This window comes from Phasianus colchicus, chromosome Z, assembly GCF_987193195.1.
Source record: "Phasianus colchicus chromosome Z, bPhaCol1.hap1.1, whole genome shotgun sequence".
NCBI classification, from domain to species: domain Eukaryota; kingdom Metazoa; phylum Chordata; class Aves; order Galliformes; family Phasianidae; genus Phasianus; species Phasianus colchicus.
This window is the reverse complement of record NC_143476.1, coordinates 53,425,464-53,445,056: the sequence shown is the minus strand read 5'-3', so window position 1 is coordinate 53,445,056 and position 19,593 is coordinate 53,425,464. Positions and strand designations below refer to the sequence as shown.

General features: G+C 40.1%; 1 protein-coding gene across 4 annotated transcripts in view; it reads left to right on the top strand.

Moving 5' to 3' along the window:
• Positions 1-19,593, top strand: part of LOC116234660 (transducin-like enhancer protein 4) — a 104,147-nt gene that overhangs the window by 31,968 nt on the left and 52,586 nt on the right. For all 4 annotated transcript variants that reach the window (XM_031602391.2, XM_031602393.2, XM_031602392.2 and 1 more), the window contains exon 6: positions 10,803-10,877. In XM_031602391.2, coding sequence (XP_031458251.2) covers positions 10,803-10,877 — 75 coding nt within the window. The remainder of the gene's footprint in view (positions 1-10,802; positions 10,878-19,593) is intronic.

The following is a 19,593-nucleotide window of genomic DNA, read 5'->3' as shown; positions in this document are numbered from 1 at the left end:
TGCGTGTGCTTCTGTTTAATTTGAGGTTTCATTGCTGTAGCATAGAAGTTAGAGCTGGAAGCTCTGTAGTGCATCCATAAAACGTATTTGTACCTGAGAATGTGCTAGGACTCGCTTTTCTACATTTTCAGCTGTCTCGTAAAGTACCATTGCTTTTCAGGGGAGCTGTTAGTCATGCTATGTTCTAGAGGCTGTGTGCTCAACATCAGCTAATGCTGTGTGTGTGTATGTGTATGCATGCATCTGCCTGTGCTTGGGAAGAAAATTATGCTATCAGAACTAGAACCTAGCAATGTTCACGAGTGTGTCAGTGCTCTTTGCCTTTAAAGATAGGTTTGTGGTAACTAAATGATGTGTAATAATCTAATTATATTGCTGGAGGACCAGAATTCAAGTCTTGCTTGGATCTAAAACAAGTAATCACTAGTGTTGTACTTTGCTGCAGAATCACTGTACTTTTAGTTACGGGATTTCATTTGCTGCACAGAATCATAGAATCAGAGAATCACAAGGTTGGAAAGGACCTACAAGATCATCTAGTCCAACCATCTTCCCATTACCATTGCTACCACAAGCTACTAAACCATATCTCGTAGCTCCTCATCCGCTTAAGGATGAGGACGCTTGAACACTGCCAGGGACGGCAACTCCACCACCTCCCTGGGCAGGCCATTCCAGTGCCTGACCACTCTCTGAGAGAAAAAAAGATTCTCTCTGAGAGAAAAAAAGATTTTCCTTATGTCTAATCTAAACCTTCTCTGGTACAACTTGCAGCCATTTCCTTGGGTCCTGTTTGTTGCCTGGGAGAAGAGGCCAAACCCCTCCTCATCATAGCCTTCCTTCAGGAAGTTGTAGAGTATGATGAGGTCTCCTCTGAGCGTCCTCTGCTCCAGACTAAACAATCCCAGCTCCCTCAGCTGCTCCTCAAAAGATCTGTGCTCCAGACCCCTCACCAGTTTTGTTGTCCTTCTCTTCCAGGGCCTCAATGTCTTTTTGTAGTGAGGGGCCCCCTAGGCAGTTCCTTACCCAAGCAATAGTATACCTGTCCATGACGCGGATAGCCAATTTCTCCAGGAGAATGCTGTGAGAGACAGTGTCAAAGACTTTGCTGAAGTCTAGATAGACTGCGTCAACAGCCTTTATCTCGTCCACAAGTCTGGTTACCCAGTCATAGAAGGAGATGAGGTTGGTCAAGCATGACCTGCCTTTCATGAACATGTGCTGGCTGGGCCTGATCCCCTGGATGCCATGCACATGCCGTGTGATCTCACCCAAGATGATTTGCTCCATAACTTTCCCTGGTACTGAGGTCAGACTGACAGGCATGTACTTCCCCGTATCCTCCCTACCACCCTTCTTGTAGATGGGAGTCATATTGGCAAGACTCCAATCCTCTGGGACCTCTCCAGATAACCAGGAGCACTGGTAGATGGCTGGCAGCAGCTCGGCAATCACCCCTTCCAGCTCCCTTAGCACCCTAAGGTGTAGGCCATCTGGTCCCATGGTGTTGTGACAGTCCAGATGGAGGAGGAGCTCTCTAACTGTTCTAACTGTCTCCACCTGAATCACCAGGTATGTATTCTGTGTGGCATCCCAGACTTCCAGAGCAGGGCGTAAAGTTCCCTGAAGATAACTGATCTGCCTCTTAAAGGCAGATGTAAAGAAGGTGTTGAGGACCTCAGCCTTCTCCTTATCCACAGTGGTCACATTCCCCACTGCATCAAGTAAAGAATGGAAATCCTCCTTGTCTCTTCTCTTACCATTTATACATTTGTAAAAGGATTTCTTATTCTCTGCAGTGGTCAATCTGAGTTCAGGTTGGGCTTTTGCCTTCCTAACTTCCTCCCTGCATACCTTAGCAACTTCCTTGTAATCTCCCCAAGTAGCCTGTCCCTTCTTCCAGAGGACATAGACTCTCTTTTTCTTCTGGAGTCTCAACAATAGTTCCCAGTTCATCCACACCGATCTTCCCCTGCAGCTTGCCTTACAGCATTCAGGGACAGCTGCTCTTGTGCCTTTAAGATTTCCATCTTGAAGAGCATCAAGGCTTCCTGGACCCCTTTACCCTTAAGGAGTGACTCCCAAGAGACCCATGCTACAAGCATCCTGACCAGGTCAAAGCCTGCCCTCTTGAAGTTCAAGATAGCAGTTTTGCTAGTCACCCCTCTGACATCTCCCCAAATAGAGAATTCTGCAATTTCATGGTTGCTCTGCCCAGGACAGTCCCCAACCTTCACATCTCCCACCAGTCCTTCTTTAGTGAAGAGCAGGTCTAGCAGGGCATCACCCCTGGTAGGCTCTCGTACCAGTTGTGTAAGGAAGCTGTCTTTCACGCACTCTAGAAACCTCCTGGACTGCTTCCTCTGCGCTGTATTATACTTCTAGCATATATCAGGGAAGTCAAAGTCTCCCATGAGAACAAGTGCTGGTGATCACTCAACTTCTGCAGGCTGCTCGTAGAATGCCTTGTCCTTTTCTTCATCCTGATTAGGTGGTCTGTAACAGAACCCCACCAAGATGTTGCCCCTATAGACCTTTCTCCTGATCCTTATCCACAGATGCTCAACTTTATCATTCTCAACCTCAAGGTCTTCAACATCAAAACAGTCTATAATACAAAGGGCCACACAGCCACCCTTCCTTCCTCATCTGTCCCTTCTGCAGAGCTTGTAGCCATCCTTCGCAGCACTCCAGTCATGGGAGTGGTCCTACCACGTTTCTGTAATAGTAACTAGGTCATAGATAGCCTGCCATACAATTGCTTCTAACTCCTCCTGTTTGTTGCCCATGTTGTGTGCATTGGTATAGATGCACTTCAGTTGAGTCATCTGCCTCACCCCCACTCAAGCATTGTTCCCCTAGGTTCATCTCCTGTGAGCCCTGTTTTGTCCCTTTCCCCCATCATTGCTAGTTCAAATCTCTTTTGATAAGCCCCGCTGGCTCCTGCACTAGGATTTGTTTCCCCCTTTGAGATAGATGCGTTCCATGCACAGACAATAGGCCAGGAGCTGGGTAAACTGCCCCATGATCAAAGAACTCAAAGTTTCTGCCTTGACACCAGCCTCTGAGCCAATTATTCATTGCTTGTGCTTTCCAAATCTGCTCTGTGTCCCTCACTGTCTCTGAAGGTATAGAACAAAAGATCACTTGCGTTCCCGCTCCTTGAACTAAATGCCCTTAACCCCTGAAGACTCTTTTCATAGTTCGTAGGCTTCTCTGAGCAATTTCATCACTGCCCTGAACTATGAGTAATGGAAAGTAATCAGTGGACTTAACCAGCTTTGGGAGTTTCCTGATTATGTCCCTGACCCAGGGGCCCCAGGAAGGCAGCACACTTCCCAATGGGTTGGATCTGGTCTGCATATGGGGCCCTCCGTTCCTCTGAGAAGGGAGTTGCCCACCACGACCACCTTTCTTTCTTTCCTGATAGAGGCAGTCTCAAGGTGTGGGGGTTACCACCTCACCTTAGGCTCCCTCCTAGGCAGATCTTCCATCGCCTCACCACTCCCCTTCAACCTCCAGCATATGAAACCTGTTGCTTAAAGAGAGCTGGGGAAGCGGAGTAGGCAGGCAGACAGGAATAACACAGCATATAAAAATGAGGTGTAAAGCTGATTCATACTCATGCTAAAGCGAGCACAAAAATGTCACGATTTTGAAACAAAGGCAGGGTTGAGTTCTTGGCAGGCAAAGCTGTGATCTTGGCAAAGGCATTTGTGATCAGCATTTCTATGACAGAAACATCTTTTCCAGAGTATGCAGTACAGTGTTTAGAAACTTTGTACCAGTATACTCCTACTGGAACTGCTATTTTCAGAAGAATTCCTGAGCAGAGCGTTATTACAGTATGTAATAGCAGGTCATGCTGCTCTGCTTGCTCTGTTTCCAGGTCCCAGCCTGTTTTTTCCTGGAGCAAGCATGGTTCTTGCCATGAAGAAAGAGAGCTTAGGGTACATCTGAAGAGAGACATGTTTGGTTCACAGTGACTGATGTCTTTCGGCCCTCAGCTTTGATTTTGGAAGTGTTAGCCTCTATTGCCTCTATATGTTCACATGGATTTAAAAGAAGAAAATGCACAAAGTTTTTGGAATTAAGTGTCAGTGGCATCCTGCTTAGATGAGCTCAGACTCTGCCCTGTTTTTCATGTTGCTCTTCAGTGCCTGGAGCTGCATCAATGGAGTCCTTCTCCTGAAAGCTGGAATTAGCACAATTTAAGTGCATGTATTAGGAAGAGAGGAGGCACTGTGATCGCTCCGCATCTTACGTCTTACATCTCATCAGTTAAGGCTTATCTCCCTTGTGCTCAATTGCAGTAACTTTTGAACTATGAGCCAAGGGCCTTGATCCGTGTTTGACATCATTCTGGACTTCAAGCTAAGCATGCAGGGTGTCACTTTAAAATAACTCTGAACTTAACTATTGCAACATCTTCTCTTTGACATGCTTGCTGTAAGAACTACGTAGATAAACAACAGAGATGGCCGAGATTGTAAACTTAAAAAATTACATTGTTCCACTTCTGTCATGGGTACAGTATGACCTCATGAGGGCTTAAACACAGCAGTGTCATTGTGCTTTGTGACTGCTGTTTACTTTTAGGTTTTAGGTCAGAGATTTAAGAAGTTACAGGTCTGGAAACAGACTTGCCTATGGTTTTTACCCCAGCGAGCCGCTGCTTTTCAAAATCATGGCCCACAGACTTTTCTTCAGCTGTTTGCGTCAGTCTTGTTCACCAAGTTTACAGCTTCTTCTCTGTGCATACTCTGTGATGTTGAAGCTCTTTGGGCTATACAGGAAATTGAGAGGTCAAAATAAGTTCACAAATAAGGCATTTTTGTTTGTGGTGACATAGACAAAAGGGATCACTTCCAGAAAGCCGCTGTAGACATTTGTATTGCTTGGAGGCAAATATATTTTCTAGTTTATCTAGTAAGATGGAAGAGGGACTAGAAGGATTGAATGCAGAAGTACAAAAAGACTTTTCATGTGTCTTGACAGTGCTGCTGAAGGTGACACTTTTCATATTAAAGAAAATCTTAGTGATTCTTTGACCTGTATTATACAATAACATTTTACAATCAGGTTGTATTGGCATATGCTGATGAGGCAGAAGAGAACTGGTCTTCAGTTTTAAGCATTCTGCTAGTCTTAGTTTCTGTCTAATTTGTGTATTTAAGAACTAAGTGTCTTAATGGAAGCCTCTTTATTTCATCATCTAGATTAATAGAGAACTGAATTGCAGTATGCTTTTGCTGTTTATGCAGTTTGCATACAGTATAATTGTGGAACAGTGCCTGAAAAATGTGATCAGACTCCTTTCTATTGTGCCTGAGGGAAAAATGAACAAAATGCAGTGGTTACATGCACTGATGGCAACATTATTGCCTCATAATAGCACCAGGTTAACTTGTCTTACTGCTTGTTAACTTTGTAAGGAATCAATGACTTGCGATAACTCACTTAGAAGTAAGAAATTGTGTCCAAAATCACTAGAGATCTCTTGAAATGAAAGCAATTACAATGTGTCACCCTTCTGTGTACTACTGCCTGCTTTGTTTCAAGGAGCATACTGGTAAAATATTCAAGAATTTTTTTCAGACACAAGAGTTCAGTCAGCTTTACAGTGCTTTAAATCTCCTATATATGTGGTCAAATACTATCTTGTTTTTATGTTAACTTCAGCTTGAGAAAACTAAAAAATAGCATTAAGAAATACAAACTTCCCCGTTTCAATACAAAAGAGTGACTTTGTGGTCAAGGCTTGAGATGAACCTCGGGGTGATCATTGTTCAATTTGTGCTGCTGTTGCAGACTTCCTGTGTTGCAATAGTCATTTTCCACCTCTGTGTGATGCTGTGAGATACTAGTGTGCTCAGGGTACTTTCTATTAAATATGGGGAAAGAGGTGCCCACAGGCTATAGGTAAATACTTGGACCTTGTTAGCGCTCAGTTAATGTAGTTTTGATAGTGTGCAGCTGGTCTAGATAGTTTGATGTTCGCATTTATGATCTAGCTGGTTAGAGACCATTCATTTTGGTTATAAAGCTGTAGATTGCACCTCTGCTAATTTATGCTGCTTCTCAGTTGAGCATACCAGTCCTCAGACATGTGCGTTTCAGGTTGAATCTGGTTCCTATCTTGTCAACATGGTGTGTATGTGTGTCTCAGTGCAGCCTGTGGCTGTTGCTGTCTACCTGGCCTGTGTACCCTGAGTGCCAAATGACGTGTGCTGAATTGTGGCATTTTTTTTTTTGGTGTGACTGAGTTGCTCTTTGATCATGGTTACCTAATTTTGGGTAAATATCAACCTGTTTTTATATTTATACACACACACACACACACATAAGCTGTCTGATTTACACTGCAAGCATTACGTAGGCTGGAGGAAGCTATCAGAAATGCTTCTGATTTAGGGTCCATTCCACTGAACTGGCTGATAACAAGCTAGAAGGCCTGTTCTTTAATAGCTTTCAGTTACCATGCAAAACAAGGTGGTCACATTGACTTAAGAGTGCAGTCAGACACCACTCATCCATATGTGCAAAGAAACAATCAGAAGAAAATACTGCATGTGTTCCCAAATGTCATCCTTTCCTCTCAAGCACTTTACTATTAGTGGATGGTTTTCCTTTTGCAGGATAGATGTGGTCCATAATATGCTCACTCTTCTCTATATTGATATTCTATAGAGGAGCTTTTAAAGCTTAGTAAGTTTGGATGAAGAACATAAAGTGCATTATATAGAAGCAGAGCAAGGGTCTCTAAATGTTATTCAAAAGACAATAACCATTGGTCTGAGATTTGAGAGGCTGAGAAGAAAAAAACTATTTTCCTCCATCTTAGACTTGCCCAAGACGAGCTGAAATAGAAAGTATAAGGAAGCTATCACATATCTGAAATTCTTCTACCAAGGAAGACATCTTATTAGCAATTTATGCATATATTACTAGTAGTTTTCTTAGAATCTTATGAAGTGGTTATTAGATCTTATCTGAGTTGCAGTGCCTGAATTCAGTGACCCTGCCAGTCCTTCTTAGTTTTCTAAGTGTGTGTTGTACTCCACTGTAAATGTGTTTTTGCTCACTGGTGTTTTCAGTACTGCCTCATCTCATTATGCTGTCTCTAGATCAGGCTTTTCAAAATTACACTGCTTCATTTCCTAAGCAAGACCTGGTCTGTTCTCCCTTTAGACAGATAATACAACAACAAAATATTATAAATAAAACATAGCAGAATTTATCTGCTTCTGCAAAGTAAATTATCTGCAGTTTTTGCATTGAGTTTTGTAAGTGGTGCTGGAGGAAGGCTGGAATTAGATATTTTTAACACCAACTTCTGTGCATGTGTGTTGGGGAATTTCACCGCTTGGCTGCCATCAGCATGGCTCCCCTGTTGTTGGAAGCAGCATGGAGCTCCAATATGTTAAAAAACAAACAAACAAGCACAACAACCAAACAACAACAAAAAAAAAACACAGATATTTTCCACCATGCTGCAATGCATGCACAGGAATCAGGGCTAGGTGACAGTGTGGTAAGACGATGTGATTGCAAAAACGCCTACATCCTTCTTGTGGTCTCTGTTGTCGCTACCCACCATGAAACCAAAAGGAGAAGATTTTCCAGCATAAGGCAACTGCAGACACCACTCCCTGCAGAAAACAGAAAGGGCTGAAGAGTGGAGACAGAGAAGAAGTTAAAAAGGAGAAATGATACCAGTCTGCATGACAGGCGAGGCAGGGCACCAAGTTCATTGCTCTGGTCTGGTATGCAAAATACTGCTTTGTCATAGCAGAAGGTAGTGGACTTGTCATTTACTTGCATGCAGGAAGGTAGGCTGGCTTTAGAAGGTGTGAAAGCTGCAACACCCTGTCTTCACGTAGCTGACAAAAAAGTAAAAGTATTTTATTTGGGAGTATTTTTTTAATTTAGTTGTAAGTCTTTCATGATCATTTGATGGGTAGTCTAGGCTTGGTGCTATTGTGATGCCACTTGTTGCTGGAGTGTGTGCAGGGTGTGCACCCAAGCACAGTGCTGGAACCCAGCAGGGGTCTGGTCTGGCAGCTGCCCTGCCCTCTGTGCTGCCTGCCCATCATGTTGCATGTGGTCCACGCTGCATCCTTGAACCACTACTGTGTGCCTCCTTGTATGCTCTGCCAGATAGAGAGACCTCCAGACTGCCCAGTCTATGGTCAGTGATGTGAAACCTCTCATTCCCTCACACATGTTCCTCAATGAGTAAGGGATCCCCATGCCAAGAAGGAGTGAGTTGGTGTGGAGGCCACTCTAATTTTTCTTGCTGTGATGAATTGATGTGTGTTGTTTGCATCTGTGATTTTAAGTAGCTTATGGGTCACATGGGGCAGTACCCCCAGCAGGGTCTCAGGGATATGGGAGGGAGTTGGATGCAGCTAGGTTGCACTGCTGAGGTGAAGGTGATGGAAAGGCTAATTACAGATCATCCATTTTCTGTGTTGTGCATACGACGGCACTGAAGATTAAATCAATGTTCAAGCAGCTAGCAACAAAGAATTGTAATTGTTTCAACCATACCTAATTTAGGTTCAGCTTTACAAGGCCGATGGGTTTTCTTCTCTCTATGAAGGCTTGATCCCAAACCTATTAGAGTCAATGAAAGACACTCTGTGTTATTGGTTTGGGAATTTCTGTCTTACAGTGTTCTTCAGCAGAAATCTTAAAGAGAGATTTTGGTGCTTGACCCTTCCACTTTCACTTCTTCTCACTTGGGAATGAAACAACATTTTACCAAATACTCTTCAAATCCATTGCTAGTGTATGTGCTGTAAAAGAGACAGAGCCATTTGAACTATTGTAGAGTCAACTTATTTTTTCCAAAGCCTAGACAAAAATTTCAAGCTTTTCTATAACACTGTTGACATTTCCAGGCCAGAATTCTGCAGGTTCCTTGGAAGATGTTTCTTTTCCTCTCGTGGCCCTGGGGACGGAATTTAAGTAGATGGGTATTACAATTGTAAAGAAGAATGCTCATACATAGGGCTGGATTCCTGTCTTTATTTTCATGCAAAAAAAGTATTACCTAGGAAATGACAGGAAACCAGTGATGACTGTAATCCATTCAGTAAATGAGAGGGTTTTTTTAATGATCAGGATTTTTCTTGTTTATTGGATGATGTGATCAAAAATTCTATGATCCTTTTGGGGTCCATCTGAATATGGTGGGGTAATTTTTTTGGTCACCTCTTGTTTTATAAAACCACATATCACAGATCATTCAACTACTTTATTGATGTAAGCTGTAATGTCTTCACTACGTGATGATCTGGAGATTATAAGGCTCAAGAATTGCAATTTCCTTTTTAATGGTTATCCATGATGGTGATACACCACTCATTGCAGTCTTTTTTCCCAATGCCAAGACCACATTTGCTCATGTTCAGCTCTGTTTTTTATTCTTTTCGTTTGCTGCTCTTAACTGACAGATTTTGTTTATGTTAGCACTGTACCTTTAGAAAACCCTAAATTGGACTGCTGTGATTATGTTTGCCGTAGTATGTTATTTGTTCTCCTGGCATTTCCTTCATTTAATTATTCTTTGCTTAAAAACAAACAAACCTTAAAACAATTTTCTTCCTTTCAGGAATGTTTCTAAATTACCTCCTTCGTTATTTTCTGTACTTGAGGTTAGCATTTCTCATGGTTATGGGTGGATTTTTAGGCTCGCTTTTCTTCATCCCAGGAGCTTTGAGGAGAGGGAATTTGTAAGTGACAAGGCCATTTTTTCTGCATGGCAGACTGTGTCCCCATTTTGTAATGAAGATAGTTGGGTGGGGAGCACCAGGAACTGGCACATCTGAGAATGTCAAACCTACACACAGCAGAGCCCTTCCTCCCCTGAGTGGAGGTTGAGGTGCTTTGCTATGCTCAATCTGTGGCTCTAAATCAAAGGTGATTCATTCCCAATACTGAGCGTGTAATTGCTTGCATCTCTACCTGGATCCTCCCCACCCCTTCCACCAGTTTCTCATTGTAATTTCGACCCTACACGGCTGCGTGTACAAATGAATTTGCCACTGGTGGAGCTCCAAGCTGGCACAGGTCTGGCTGCAGGATTAGGACTTGACTTTATTTGTAGCTGATGTTTTCAAATAAAAACCAATCACTTTTCAGCATACAGCAGTTTTGAATTTACTGCAGGAATACAGTATCACTCAAACTGAGGTAATATAACCACTGAAGCTTGTAAACTGTGTTGTTAATTAGACCATGTGTTTTTGATGGACTTTTTAAAGCTATTAAAATTTACATGTTGGGGATTGAAATAATTAGTTCTCTTTCACATGTTTGACAGAATTGTGAATGGCATTTTAAATTTCATTCTTATGGTTGAGTTGCTTTGAAATGTATCAAGGAGGAGAATCTGTATATCCTTCAGTGATGTGGGAGCTGTGTGGTTGTTGAAAATACATACCTTTCATTTTCAGTATGCTTTTTTTTTTTTTAAATCAAGAATTTTCTGTGACTGTAAGGAAAGTGATTTGCTTTTAAAGGTGACGTGTAAGTTTGTGAGTGCGCTGATGAACAGAAGGAGGGCAGGGTCCTCAAATGGGTTGTAAAATTGGTCTTTTTGGTGCAAGGATATTCCAGGCAAGTAATAGCATTTTACAACAGAATTCGACTGTTAGAGAACTATCATTTCAAATGTGCAATTGAAAAGTAAAAAAGGAAAAAGGAAAAAAAAAAAAAAAAAGAGAAAGAAAACATCTGTGCATAGTAATTTAGAAAACAAATAATTTTATTCTCTTTCTGATCTTCATTTATAGCACCAGCAACAAGTGGTGCAGGCTGTGGAGCGTGCCAAGCAAGTGACCATGGCAGAACTGAACGCAATCATTGGGGTATGTGGTCTTTCCATTTCAGCTCTAATAGTATTTGTAAAAAGCTTCCTTCCCTTCCTCTTCCCTTCCTCTTCCCTTCCTCTTCCCTTCCTCTTCCCTTCCTCTTCCCTTCCTCTTCCCTTCCTCTTCCCTTCCTCTTCCCTTCCTCTTCCCTTCCTCGGGCTAAAGCTGGGGGTAGTGGAGAAGGTCAGTAGCTTGATCTTGGTAAAAGCTGGCTACTGCTTGAAAATGTTGCTTGTAGTGTGTAGAGAAGATAAACAGGTTAGTGCCTGTGTTGTATCCATTCCCTGAAGTTGGACAGATATTTGTTTTCTTTTAAGTCACGTTGCTTCCTTTGTATATTGCTTGCTAGTCTGCTTCTGCACCATGCTAACAGCTTTTGTATGACACGCTAAGCTTTAACAAGGAACTGTTCCCTTTGCTATTTCTCATGTGCTTTTCTGCATGGTAGTCTGAGACTATGAATATTCACCACACATTCGTATTTACTTTGCAAAATAATTTGGTTACTTTTTATAACAAAAAAATCTTGGAAACAACATACAGCAAAATATCCATTCCCTGGTTCACTCATAGGAACCAGGCTCCCAGTCAGTTACCTGCAAATACATGAGTGCGGAGCCTCTCTTGTAAAAGCTTTACTACCAGTGGTATGGGCTCAGTGTGGAACCCCTGCGAGGTTTATGGGTGTGGGCAGCCACAATGTTTACATTTTATGACTGGTGAGAAAAGGCGTAATAACAAAAGCTATGGCTGTTCCCACTACATAAAATAAAGGTGAGGAGTCATAGCTTAATAGCACATTATTCACGTGTATAATTATGCAGCTGGTGCAAGCAGTTGTTTAAGTTATTCTAATGAAGACGCTACAACTGTACTTCCCATATTCTGCTCCCTCCCAAATGCTTTTTCTTTTGTGTATAGATTATACATAAAAGTCTTTTCCTTTTTTTTTTTTTTATTCAGTGTATCAAACACACTTTGAAATGCTAATTATTCCATTTACTTTCATTAAAATTCAAATTGCTGAGTGAAGATGTGGATAAGGGTCGCAGAATAATCAATCTGAAGTGAAGATATTGCTTCAATTATGCCTCTGTCTTTTAACAAGGAAATCAGGACTCTCTGATCATTGCTGACAGTAGTGTAGAGCAGTGGTCTGATTGTAGCTTGTTTTTAATAGTCTGTTTCTAACTCTGTTTTGTATCCGTCTGACCATGAGAAAACACTGGTAGTCAATTAGAAGATATAAATGGAAAAGAGTAACCTTTATTTCCTCTGAAGTGCCCGTTAGAAAGAAGGAGGTGAATCAGAGCGAGTCGTGTAGAATCATGAATAACATTTGTTGTACGTCTTTTACGCTCCAGTGGGGAAAGTGGGAGATGAATAATTTGCCAATTAGTTTTCATTACCTAACCAAAAATATTGCCTTCTATTAACATTCTTTGCATAAAGTAAGCAGCTAAAGGTTGGCTTCTTTGTTGTAGAAGTTTTTATGTGTCTGCTTTGCGTGTGTATAGTGTTGGTGTGTGTGCACATATCATTTTGTGTGTGTGTGCATGTGTATACACATACCCATGCATATGAATACTTCACAGTCTATTTGTGTACATTTTTCTCATTCACTTTTGCATATATTAGGGAGACTGTGAAAAGTAATTTGCATTCTAGGGATGAGAAAAGTTTATTGATGTAGAGCCTATTGCACTTGTTATTTAAGTTTATCCTGTTTTCATGAATCGCTAAACTGCTCAGAATAGATATAAAAAGGCTGGATGCTTGTCTGGGAGCCTCACAGTTACTTCTGTTGGTCTGCCCCACCAGACAGAAGAAAATTTTGTATTTTGTCTGTTGCTGTCTGAATTTATCTTTTCAAGACAATTGAGATTCCATTGCTGGAAATTTTTGTAATGTCTGAAGTTTGTTTCTGTGCATTAAAATGGGATAGCTTTCATCTCCCTCAGAAGGGTGATTTTATCTTTCAGTACTTCCTTTTTTCACTCTTGTTTTATGTTGATTTAGGAAATGCTGCATAGCATCTCTCTTCATTTTTAGAGAAATGGGAGCAACTGACTGAAAATGCCATGTTCTTCACAGTTAAGGGGAAGTAATCTAATTCAGTCTTAAGGAGATTCATTAAAAAAATAAAGCAGAATAAATAGAATAACAGGTTATTAGAAGACTTTAAGTTGTAGTTCTGTGAACACCTGAAATAGTTTTACATCTGAACTTAGATTTAGAGTCTAAAAACGTAGCATGGGACAAAAAGAAAAAAAAAGAACATAATTAGAAATCATGGCTCTAATTATGTTGTCTTACATTATTTTGTTCTTGGGTAAGTCTGACAGAGTTCATGTTCTTTTAACATTGTGATATTTTAAAAGCTTCTAATGTTTGCTTGCTCTTTACAACTTCTCTAAATATTTTGTTTAATTTCCCATTGAGGTGTGTAGTGCAAGAAGACAGATGCAGTATCATGAGTTTTTGAAATATAAATGTAGTATGAATTCCTTTGGGTTTGGGGCCTCTGTTTCCTTGACTCAGAATTGCTCTGGTTTGAGTGGAGGAGCAACGGATGGAGTTTAAAATGGATTTTGCTGGAATAGAGTTTGGCACAAGAAGAGAATTGAATGTACACAAATCATGTCTCTCTTTCTATTTCACATACATATTTTTATATGAATGTTCTCTGATTTAATGGAATCTGATGAAGCACCTTTTTAACTTTGCAATATTATTCTATCTTCATTGGTAAATGAACCAAATCACTGATCCGTGCAGTTTAAATGCAAAATACTGAAGTGAGCCTGGAACCCGGAGAGATTGCTTGTTCTCCTGACAATAAACTCGTTGTGTTTAATGGAATGAAACACAGTTATAATGACTTCTTTCACAGGTCATGTTCAGTTTAAAGCTGTTGACGGACTGAAACAAGTTAAATATAATCCATCTTCTTTTTGAGAGATACAATGAGAAAAACTAAACCAAAACTATGTGTTGTAAGCATGCTGCCGGAGGATTGTAAATCTGGTATTTGCCATGGGCAGTGTGATGTAGGATTTTTGCTTGGAGGAGTTGTAGTGCACACTCAGCTGTTCCTTTCCAGGTTGGGTGCAAAGGTGTGAGCAACATGGTGCATCCAGTTGGTCTTGTCAGGTGTTGTAGCTGCCGTGTTTCTAAATTGGAAACTGCAAGATCACACTCTTGGAACAATGCACAAATTGTAGCCTTAAATCAGCAGCATGATCTAATTAGGAATGATGTTTTCATTTCCTGTATTACTAATCTGAGTCATCTAACTCTCTTAAAATGGTTTTGTTTTTGTTTTTTTTTTTTTAATCCACTATACTATATAATAGGAAAATGCTGTGTGAATGCAGTTGAAGGGAACTAGGGAATTAACTTGTAACTTTATAAGAATTTTACTGGAGTATGTTTTTCTGTTTTAAAATAGTTGGTTTTAAAATAGTTGGTTTTCAACTGTGTTTGGGTACTAAGAAAGAAATGAAGGCTGCTGCTTATGTGTCTGTTTATCACAGGAGAGATAAATGCACCAAAAACTTAAGAACAGGTATGTGATGGTGTTCAAAGAAAATGCAGTTTAGCACAAGAAATGCTGAACCTCAATTTTTAGCAGTGACATTTTAATGATAGGAAGTCTGCAAAATTATTTGCCATCAATTGTAAAGGCAATAACAAGCCTTGGTGGTTTTTCACACTCTCTGTGTTAAGTGCTTTCAGAATGACAGCGTAAACTGTGTTAGAGAACTCCAAGGAAGTAAAACTGATTAAAATGTTCATGCTTGAATGGTGCTGATGGAATAGTTCATTTGGACTTTCTCTACCTCCTGCAGCTCAAGCTGAAATATTAAAATTCAGTGGATTTAAATCTCTCTCCCCTCAGCTCAGGAAAAAAACATTACATTTTAATAGGTTTTAAACTCATAATTCATTGGTTTGGAGCAGCGCTATTAAATCTATTTAAATATTACTTGTATTACTAAGGAAATGATTTAAATGATTTTGCCTTTACCATTCTATACATCTGAGAAAAAGGGGAAGAAAAAGGCTTTGGTTTAATTCTTAAGCATTTTGTTTTATTATGTCACTTTTACTATCTATTTTAAATGTAAGCAAATGGTAGTTATTGGAAAAAAAGGATGCTTCTGTATTGTGGCATTTAACTGTGAAGCTATCAAGCTCCTTTTTTAATACCCCGCCAGTCAAAATCTCTGTCTTGTGTTTGAAGCTGAAGTGCTAGCTTGCCCCATCTCAGAAGGTGTGCAATTTGTGGTTTGTTTGTTCTTTTTTTTTTTTTTGAGCATATTCTGTTTCTACAGATGTGGAGAACAATGTCTGTTTAAATACACCTTATGCTATTCTGCAGGCGTGCAAAGTTTTGAAAGTGTTGTGGTGCAGATAAGTGCACGCAAGTTGTGATACAAACCTATTGTAATTGTGTGCTCTTGCTCCCAGGGCACCAGTGGTGCAGAGCTCTGCTGTTAGGTGTCAAGGTGCTTGTAGCATTGCAGAAGCATTTTCAAATCCTTGAATGGTAGGTTATTTCTGCCTTTCTTATGTGCGTGTGCAATGAAGAAGAGAGGAGAGGGACTTCTGTTTTTTTTTGATTGTGAGGGGAGCAGGCCTAGGCTAACATTGCTGACTGTGAGATGATGGAGGAGGGCCAACGCCTTGCCTTGAAGCTTAACAGGAGCAGTGATGCTCTCCTACACAATGCCCAGTTGCAGACAGACTTCTTACCACAGGGTGGTACAGCAGAAGCTTTTCTCCTGTACACTAAGAATGTTTAACGGTCCAGTTTGTGTGGTAGACTTGTTCCTGCTCATCAAAGGGCAGTGAAATGCCTGTGTTGTAGCACTGGCATAAATCACCCCTCTTAGGTTCTTCAGATCCTTTCTGTATTGTTTGTTCAAGGGCTGTGCTGGCATTAAGCGGTGGTTGAAGCTTAAATACTGTAAAACAAAGTGGCCACCTGCTGCATATTGTACACAGATTGTTAAAGTGGGAAGGTGACAGACGAGATTGACTTAATGGATATGTGCTTCATTTGTCTGTCTAAAGAAATCCTGAAATTCATTCCTCCCTATTTTAATGACTCTTGTTTGCTTTTTGTATGTTAAGAATGTGTGAAGTGTGGTCTGCAATTTCTTTGACACTGCCTAATCTCCAAAATAGAACTGTAGAAGAGGAAATTGTAGATGTAGAATGCTTTTAGGTGAGTATTTTTTGTTTTGAATGATTTAATTGAAGCATGGTTAGGTCAAAGATGCTGCTATTTTGAGGATCAGGAGGGAAGAGGTGGTTTTTTGTAGTGTTTTTTTTCTTTTTTTTTCCACCCATTACCAAGTGCTGTCTTCAGAGAGAGTTTTGCAGGTGAGGACTGATTTCAATTAGTCTCTACTATGTGAAGCATTATCCTAATTTAAAAAGGGTGAAAAATGAAGTACAGAAGATCTTTTTAGGGAATTTTGAGAGAAATAATTAGAATGCACATAACTCCAGCTTCCATATTTACTGAAGAACCTCTCCAAGGGTGGATTTTAAATGCTGTTGCTACACTTGGAATGGGCTGACACTGTTTTCTTCTTTACACAAGCTGTTGTAGCTACTGAATTTATATTGGTCTATCGCTGTAGGAGCAGTCAGTAACATGTTGCAGGGCGAAGTGCAGACCATTTATTACATCCCACTGCCAATATGCTGATGCCAGAGGCCCTGCTTGTTATACTAAAGTAAGTGCATATGACAAAAGTACTACAGTTCACATACTGTATCTGTTGTGGCAGACCAGCTGACTTCTGCCTCGTGTTTCTCCAAACAGTGGCACCAGTGCTAATTGACCACTGTATCTTTTTTTTTAATTAAGATTAATCAGTATGGCTATAGGGAGTCCTATGGAGAATTTTCTTCATACTTTACAGCGTGAATATGTACTGTTTTTTTTTTGTTGTTGGTGGTGTTTTTTTTTTGTTTGTTTGTTTGTTTTTGTTTTTTTATGACTTCCTTCATGAATAGGAAATAAAGAGGAGAAAACAGTGTTGCCATACTGGTCTGTACTCCAGCGCATGGAAGCTGCCTCCATCTCCTAATACGAATTTGGCACACTTTGTCAGACTTTTGGTCCATTGTTTGCTATGTAATACTTCAGTGGTGGCATAATAATTCTGCTTTGGAAGATAAATAGTATATAAAGTGAAGACATAGTGTATAATTTGAAGGCAAGGATTTTGCAAAAAATGCTCAAGTGAGAAATTAACAGTGCTTACATACTCGGTAGAAATGCAGCCCATCTAAACCATATATCCTTACTGTACTGTGTAGCCTAAAGGCTGTTGTTACCATGTCATGTTTTCAAACAACGTTGTTTTGTGATCATCTACAAGCAGGCCTATATATTTGTCATTTAAACTTCTTCCAAAGTTTTCAGATACTACCTACACAATGAATGAGGATTAGGTGTCCAAACAGTGGATCTGTTAAAAATTTGCTTTCCTCCAGATGTGAGTAGTTTCTTACATGTCTTCAATCATACTACCTAGAGCAAAAGCTTTAGTTACCAGGATGCAGACTAAAATACATCATTTCCAGATGTAAAATTAGTCTCGAAACATGGAATTTAAGAGATCTTTAAGTTGACTGAAATTTCAAAATGTTTTACTTCTGTTAGTGAAACAATTCTCCACTTCATGTTTGGATTTTTCACAACAATTTCCTCAATATATGAATGCATCACAGGCATTGATGAATCTCCTCTAGTAATGTTTCTGATATGAGGCAGTACTGCTTCAGCTGTTCTACAGCTGGGGGAAACTGAGGCAAATAGAGCAGGTGGCACTTTTACAATGTCAGAGTTGTGACTTAAATGTAGATCGTTTGATCCTTGTCAAGACCTTTTATCAAAGCTGTTGAAACAGGTAAGCTGTACTAGAGCAAAAGAAATCACTTTAAGTCTTGGTTAGTTGACTGCAAGGCACTAGGTTAGAAAGGGAGAACTTTAGTACACTAGTCAAGTCTTCTTAGACAGAGAGAATGGTATCCTTGTGTCTTAACAGCTAACTTTGTTCTGTGGGAAGAGACTGCTCACCACTGGGAAGAGCAGGCATTGCAGTGGTCTGCACAGGAGCATGGCTGCAGTAGAAATGGCGGTCTTCTAAGTATAGAATGGGTTGGAAGGAATGGGTCAATTCCAGCAACCCAGGTGTTTATCCCAAACACAGGCAGCTTGCTAAAATTCAACACAGTGTGGACTTCTGTGTTGCGACCACGACAAAACATAGAGTAACATTGGAAGAACTAAGGAGTCTATTAATCACTACTTACTGTCCTGAAATTTGACTTATTTGTCTAATGTGTAGCTTCTGATAAGACCTTGAACACAGCTGCACTTGGTGCTTTCTGCCTTCTCTTAATGTAAATTTTCTTTTCCTAAGCTAGAAGAAGGTGGGGAAAAAAAAGGAAGAAGAGAGCTGAAGTGGCATGATTTATACAAGAATTTTTGCCCTATATGAGATGATAATAGAAAATGATTTTGAAGAGCCTTCTCTCTTGAAAATGAGAGAGAAGTCCTGCAGGCAGAAGAGCGAAGTGCTGAACTCTTAAGATTCTGGGGAAAAATGCACCTGTCCCTTTGCAGTGAGTTAGTTTTTCTCTTTACTGAAACACTAGCCTCTTTAACCACGGGTCTTTGACTTCGTAGTGGATTCCTGTTGTTACTTTTGCCCTCTATGCTGTTTCACTGAGTGGGAAAAAAAAAAAAAAAACAAAAAAAACAAACAAAAACAAAACAAAAAAAAACAAAGATGAGAAGGAAGGACACTTGGTGGAATGTGTAACAGGAACAGATATTCCTGTATATATGATTTAGAGTGGAAATGTTCTGTGCCTGTATTACCTTTCACCCCAACAGTATAGTTCTGGGATTGACTTCTTATTTGTAGATCACACTAAAGATATTTGAGACAATTTGTAAAGATATGATTCTGATAGTTTCTTGGTTACTTTTGTAGGAGTTATAAATGCTTCCCCAATTATTATTGACAGCTATTGATTTTTCCCTTCTACTCATAATTTTCTGAGTGGAGTTTGCTTTTCCTTGCTTAGAATTCTCAAAAGCAGAAATTACTGGTTCTCAGGGAGTAAGAATTTTGGCATTTGCCCAGAGTTCGTTCGTTTGTTTTATTTTTCTTTTAATTTATCTTTTTTGTTCCCCTCAATTCTGTAGTTTTTAAATTCTTTTTCTTGGATTTTCTATATCCAATATTTTCCTTGTCCTTGTGAAGCACTTCATTTTGCTGCAGGGAAGTTGTATTTGGTGTATAGACTTCCTACCACTCTCCGATACTGTCCTTTCTCACTAGGTGCACTTCTTTGCAAAATTTCTATTACAAGACTGGTCTCAAGGTCCTATTGCTGTACCACAGTCTCTTTATGGTGAGCATGTATATCCCATATCATTCCACTGGAGGAGCTATTGCATGACTCTCCCTCTATGCTGTTTTGCCATATCATATCTTAACATAAAAAGAAAACAAACAAGCAAAAAACAAAACGAAAAAATTGTATTGGAGTGGTACGCCAGAAAAGAGAAGAAATACAGTGTGGATAATATCAGGAGGTGCGAACAAGCATGAAAATAAAAACAGTACACCTACAGCTGTGCATGCCAAAATACTTCCATTTCTTACTGATCTTTGAA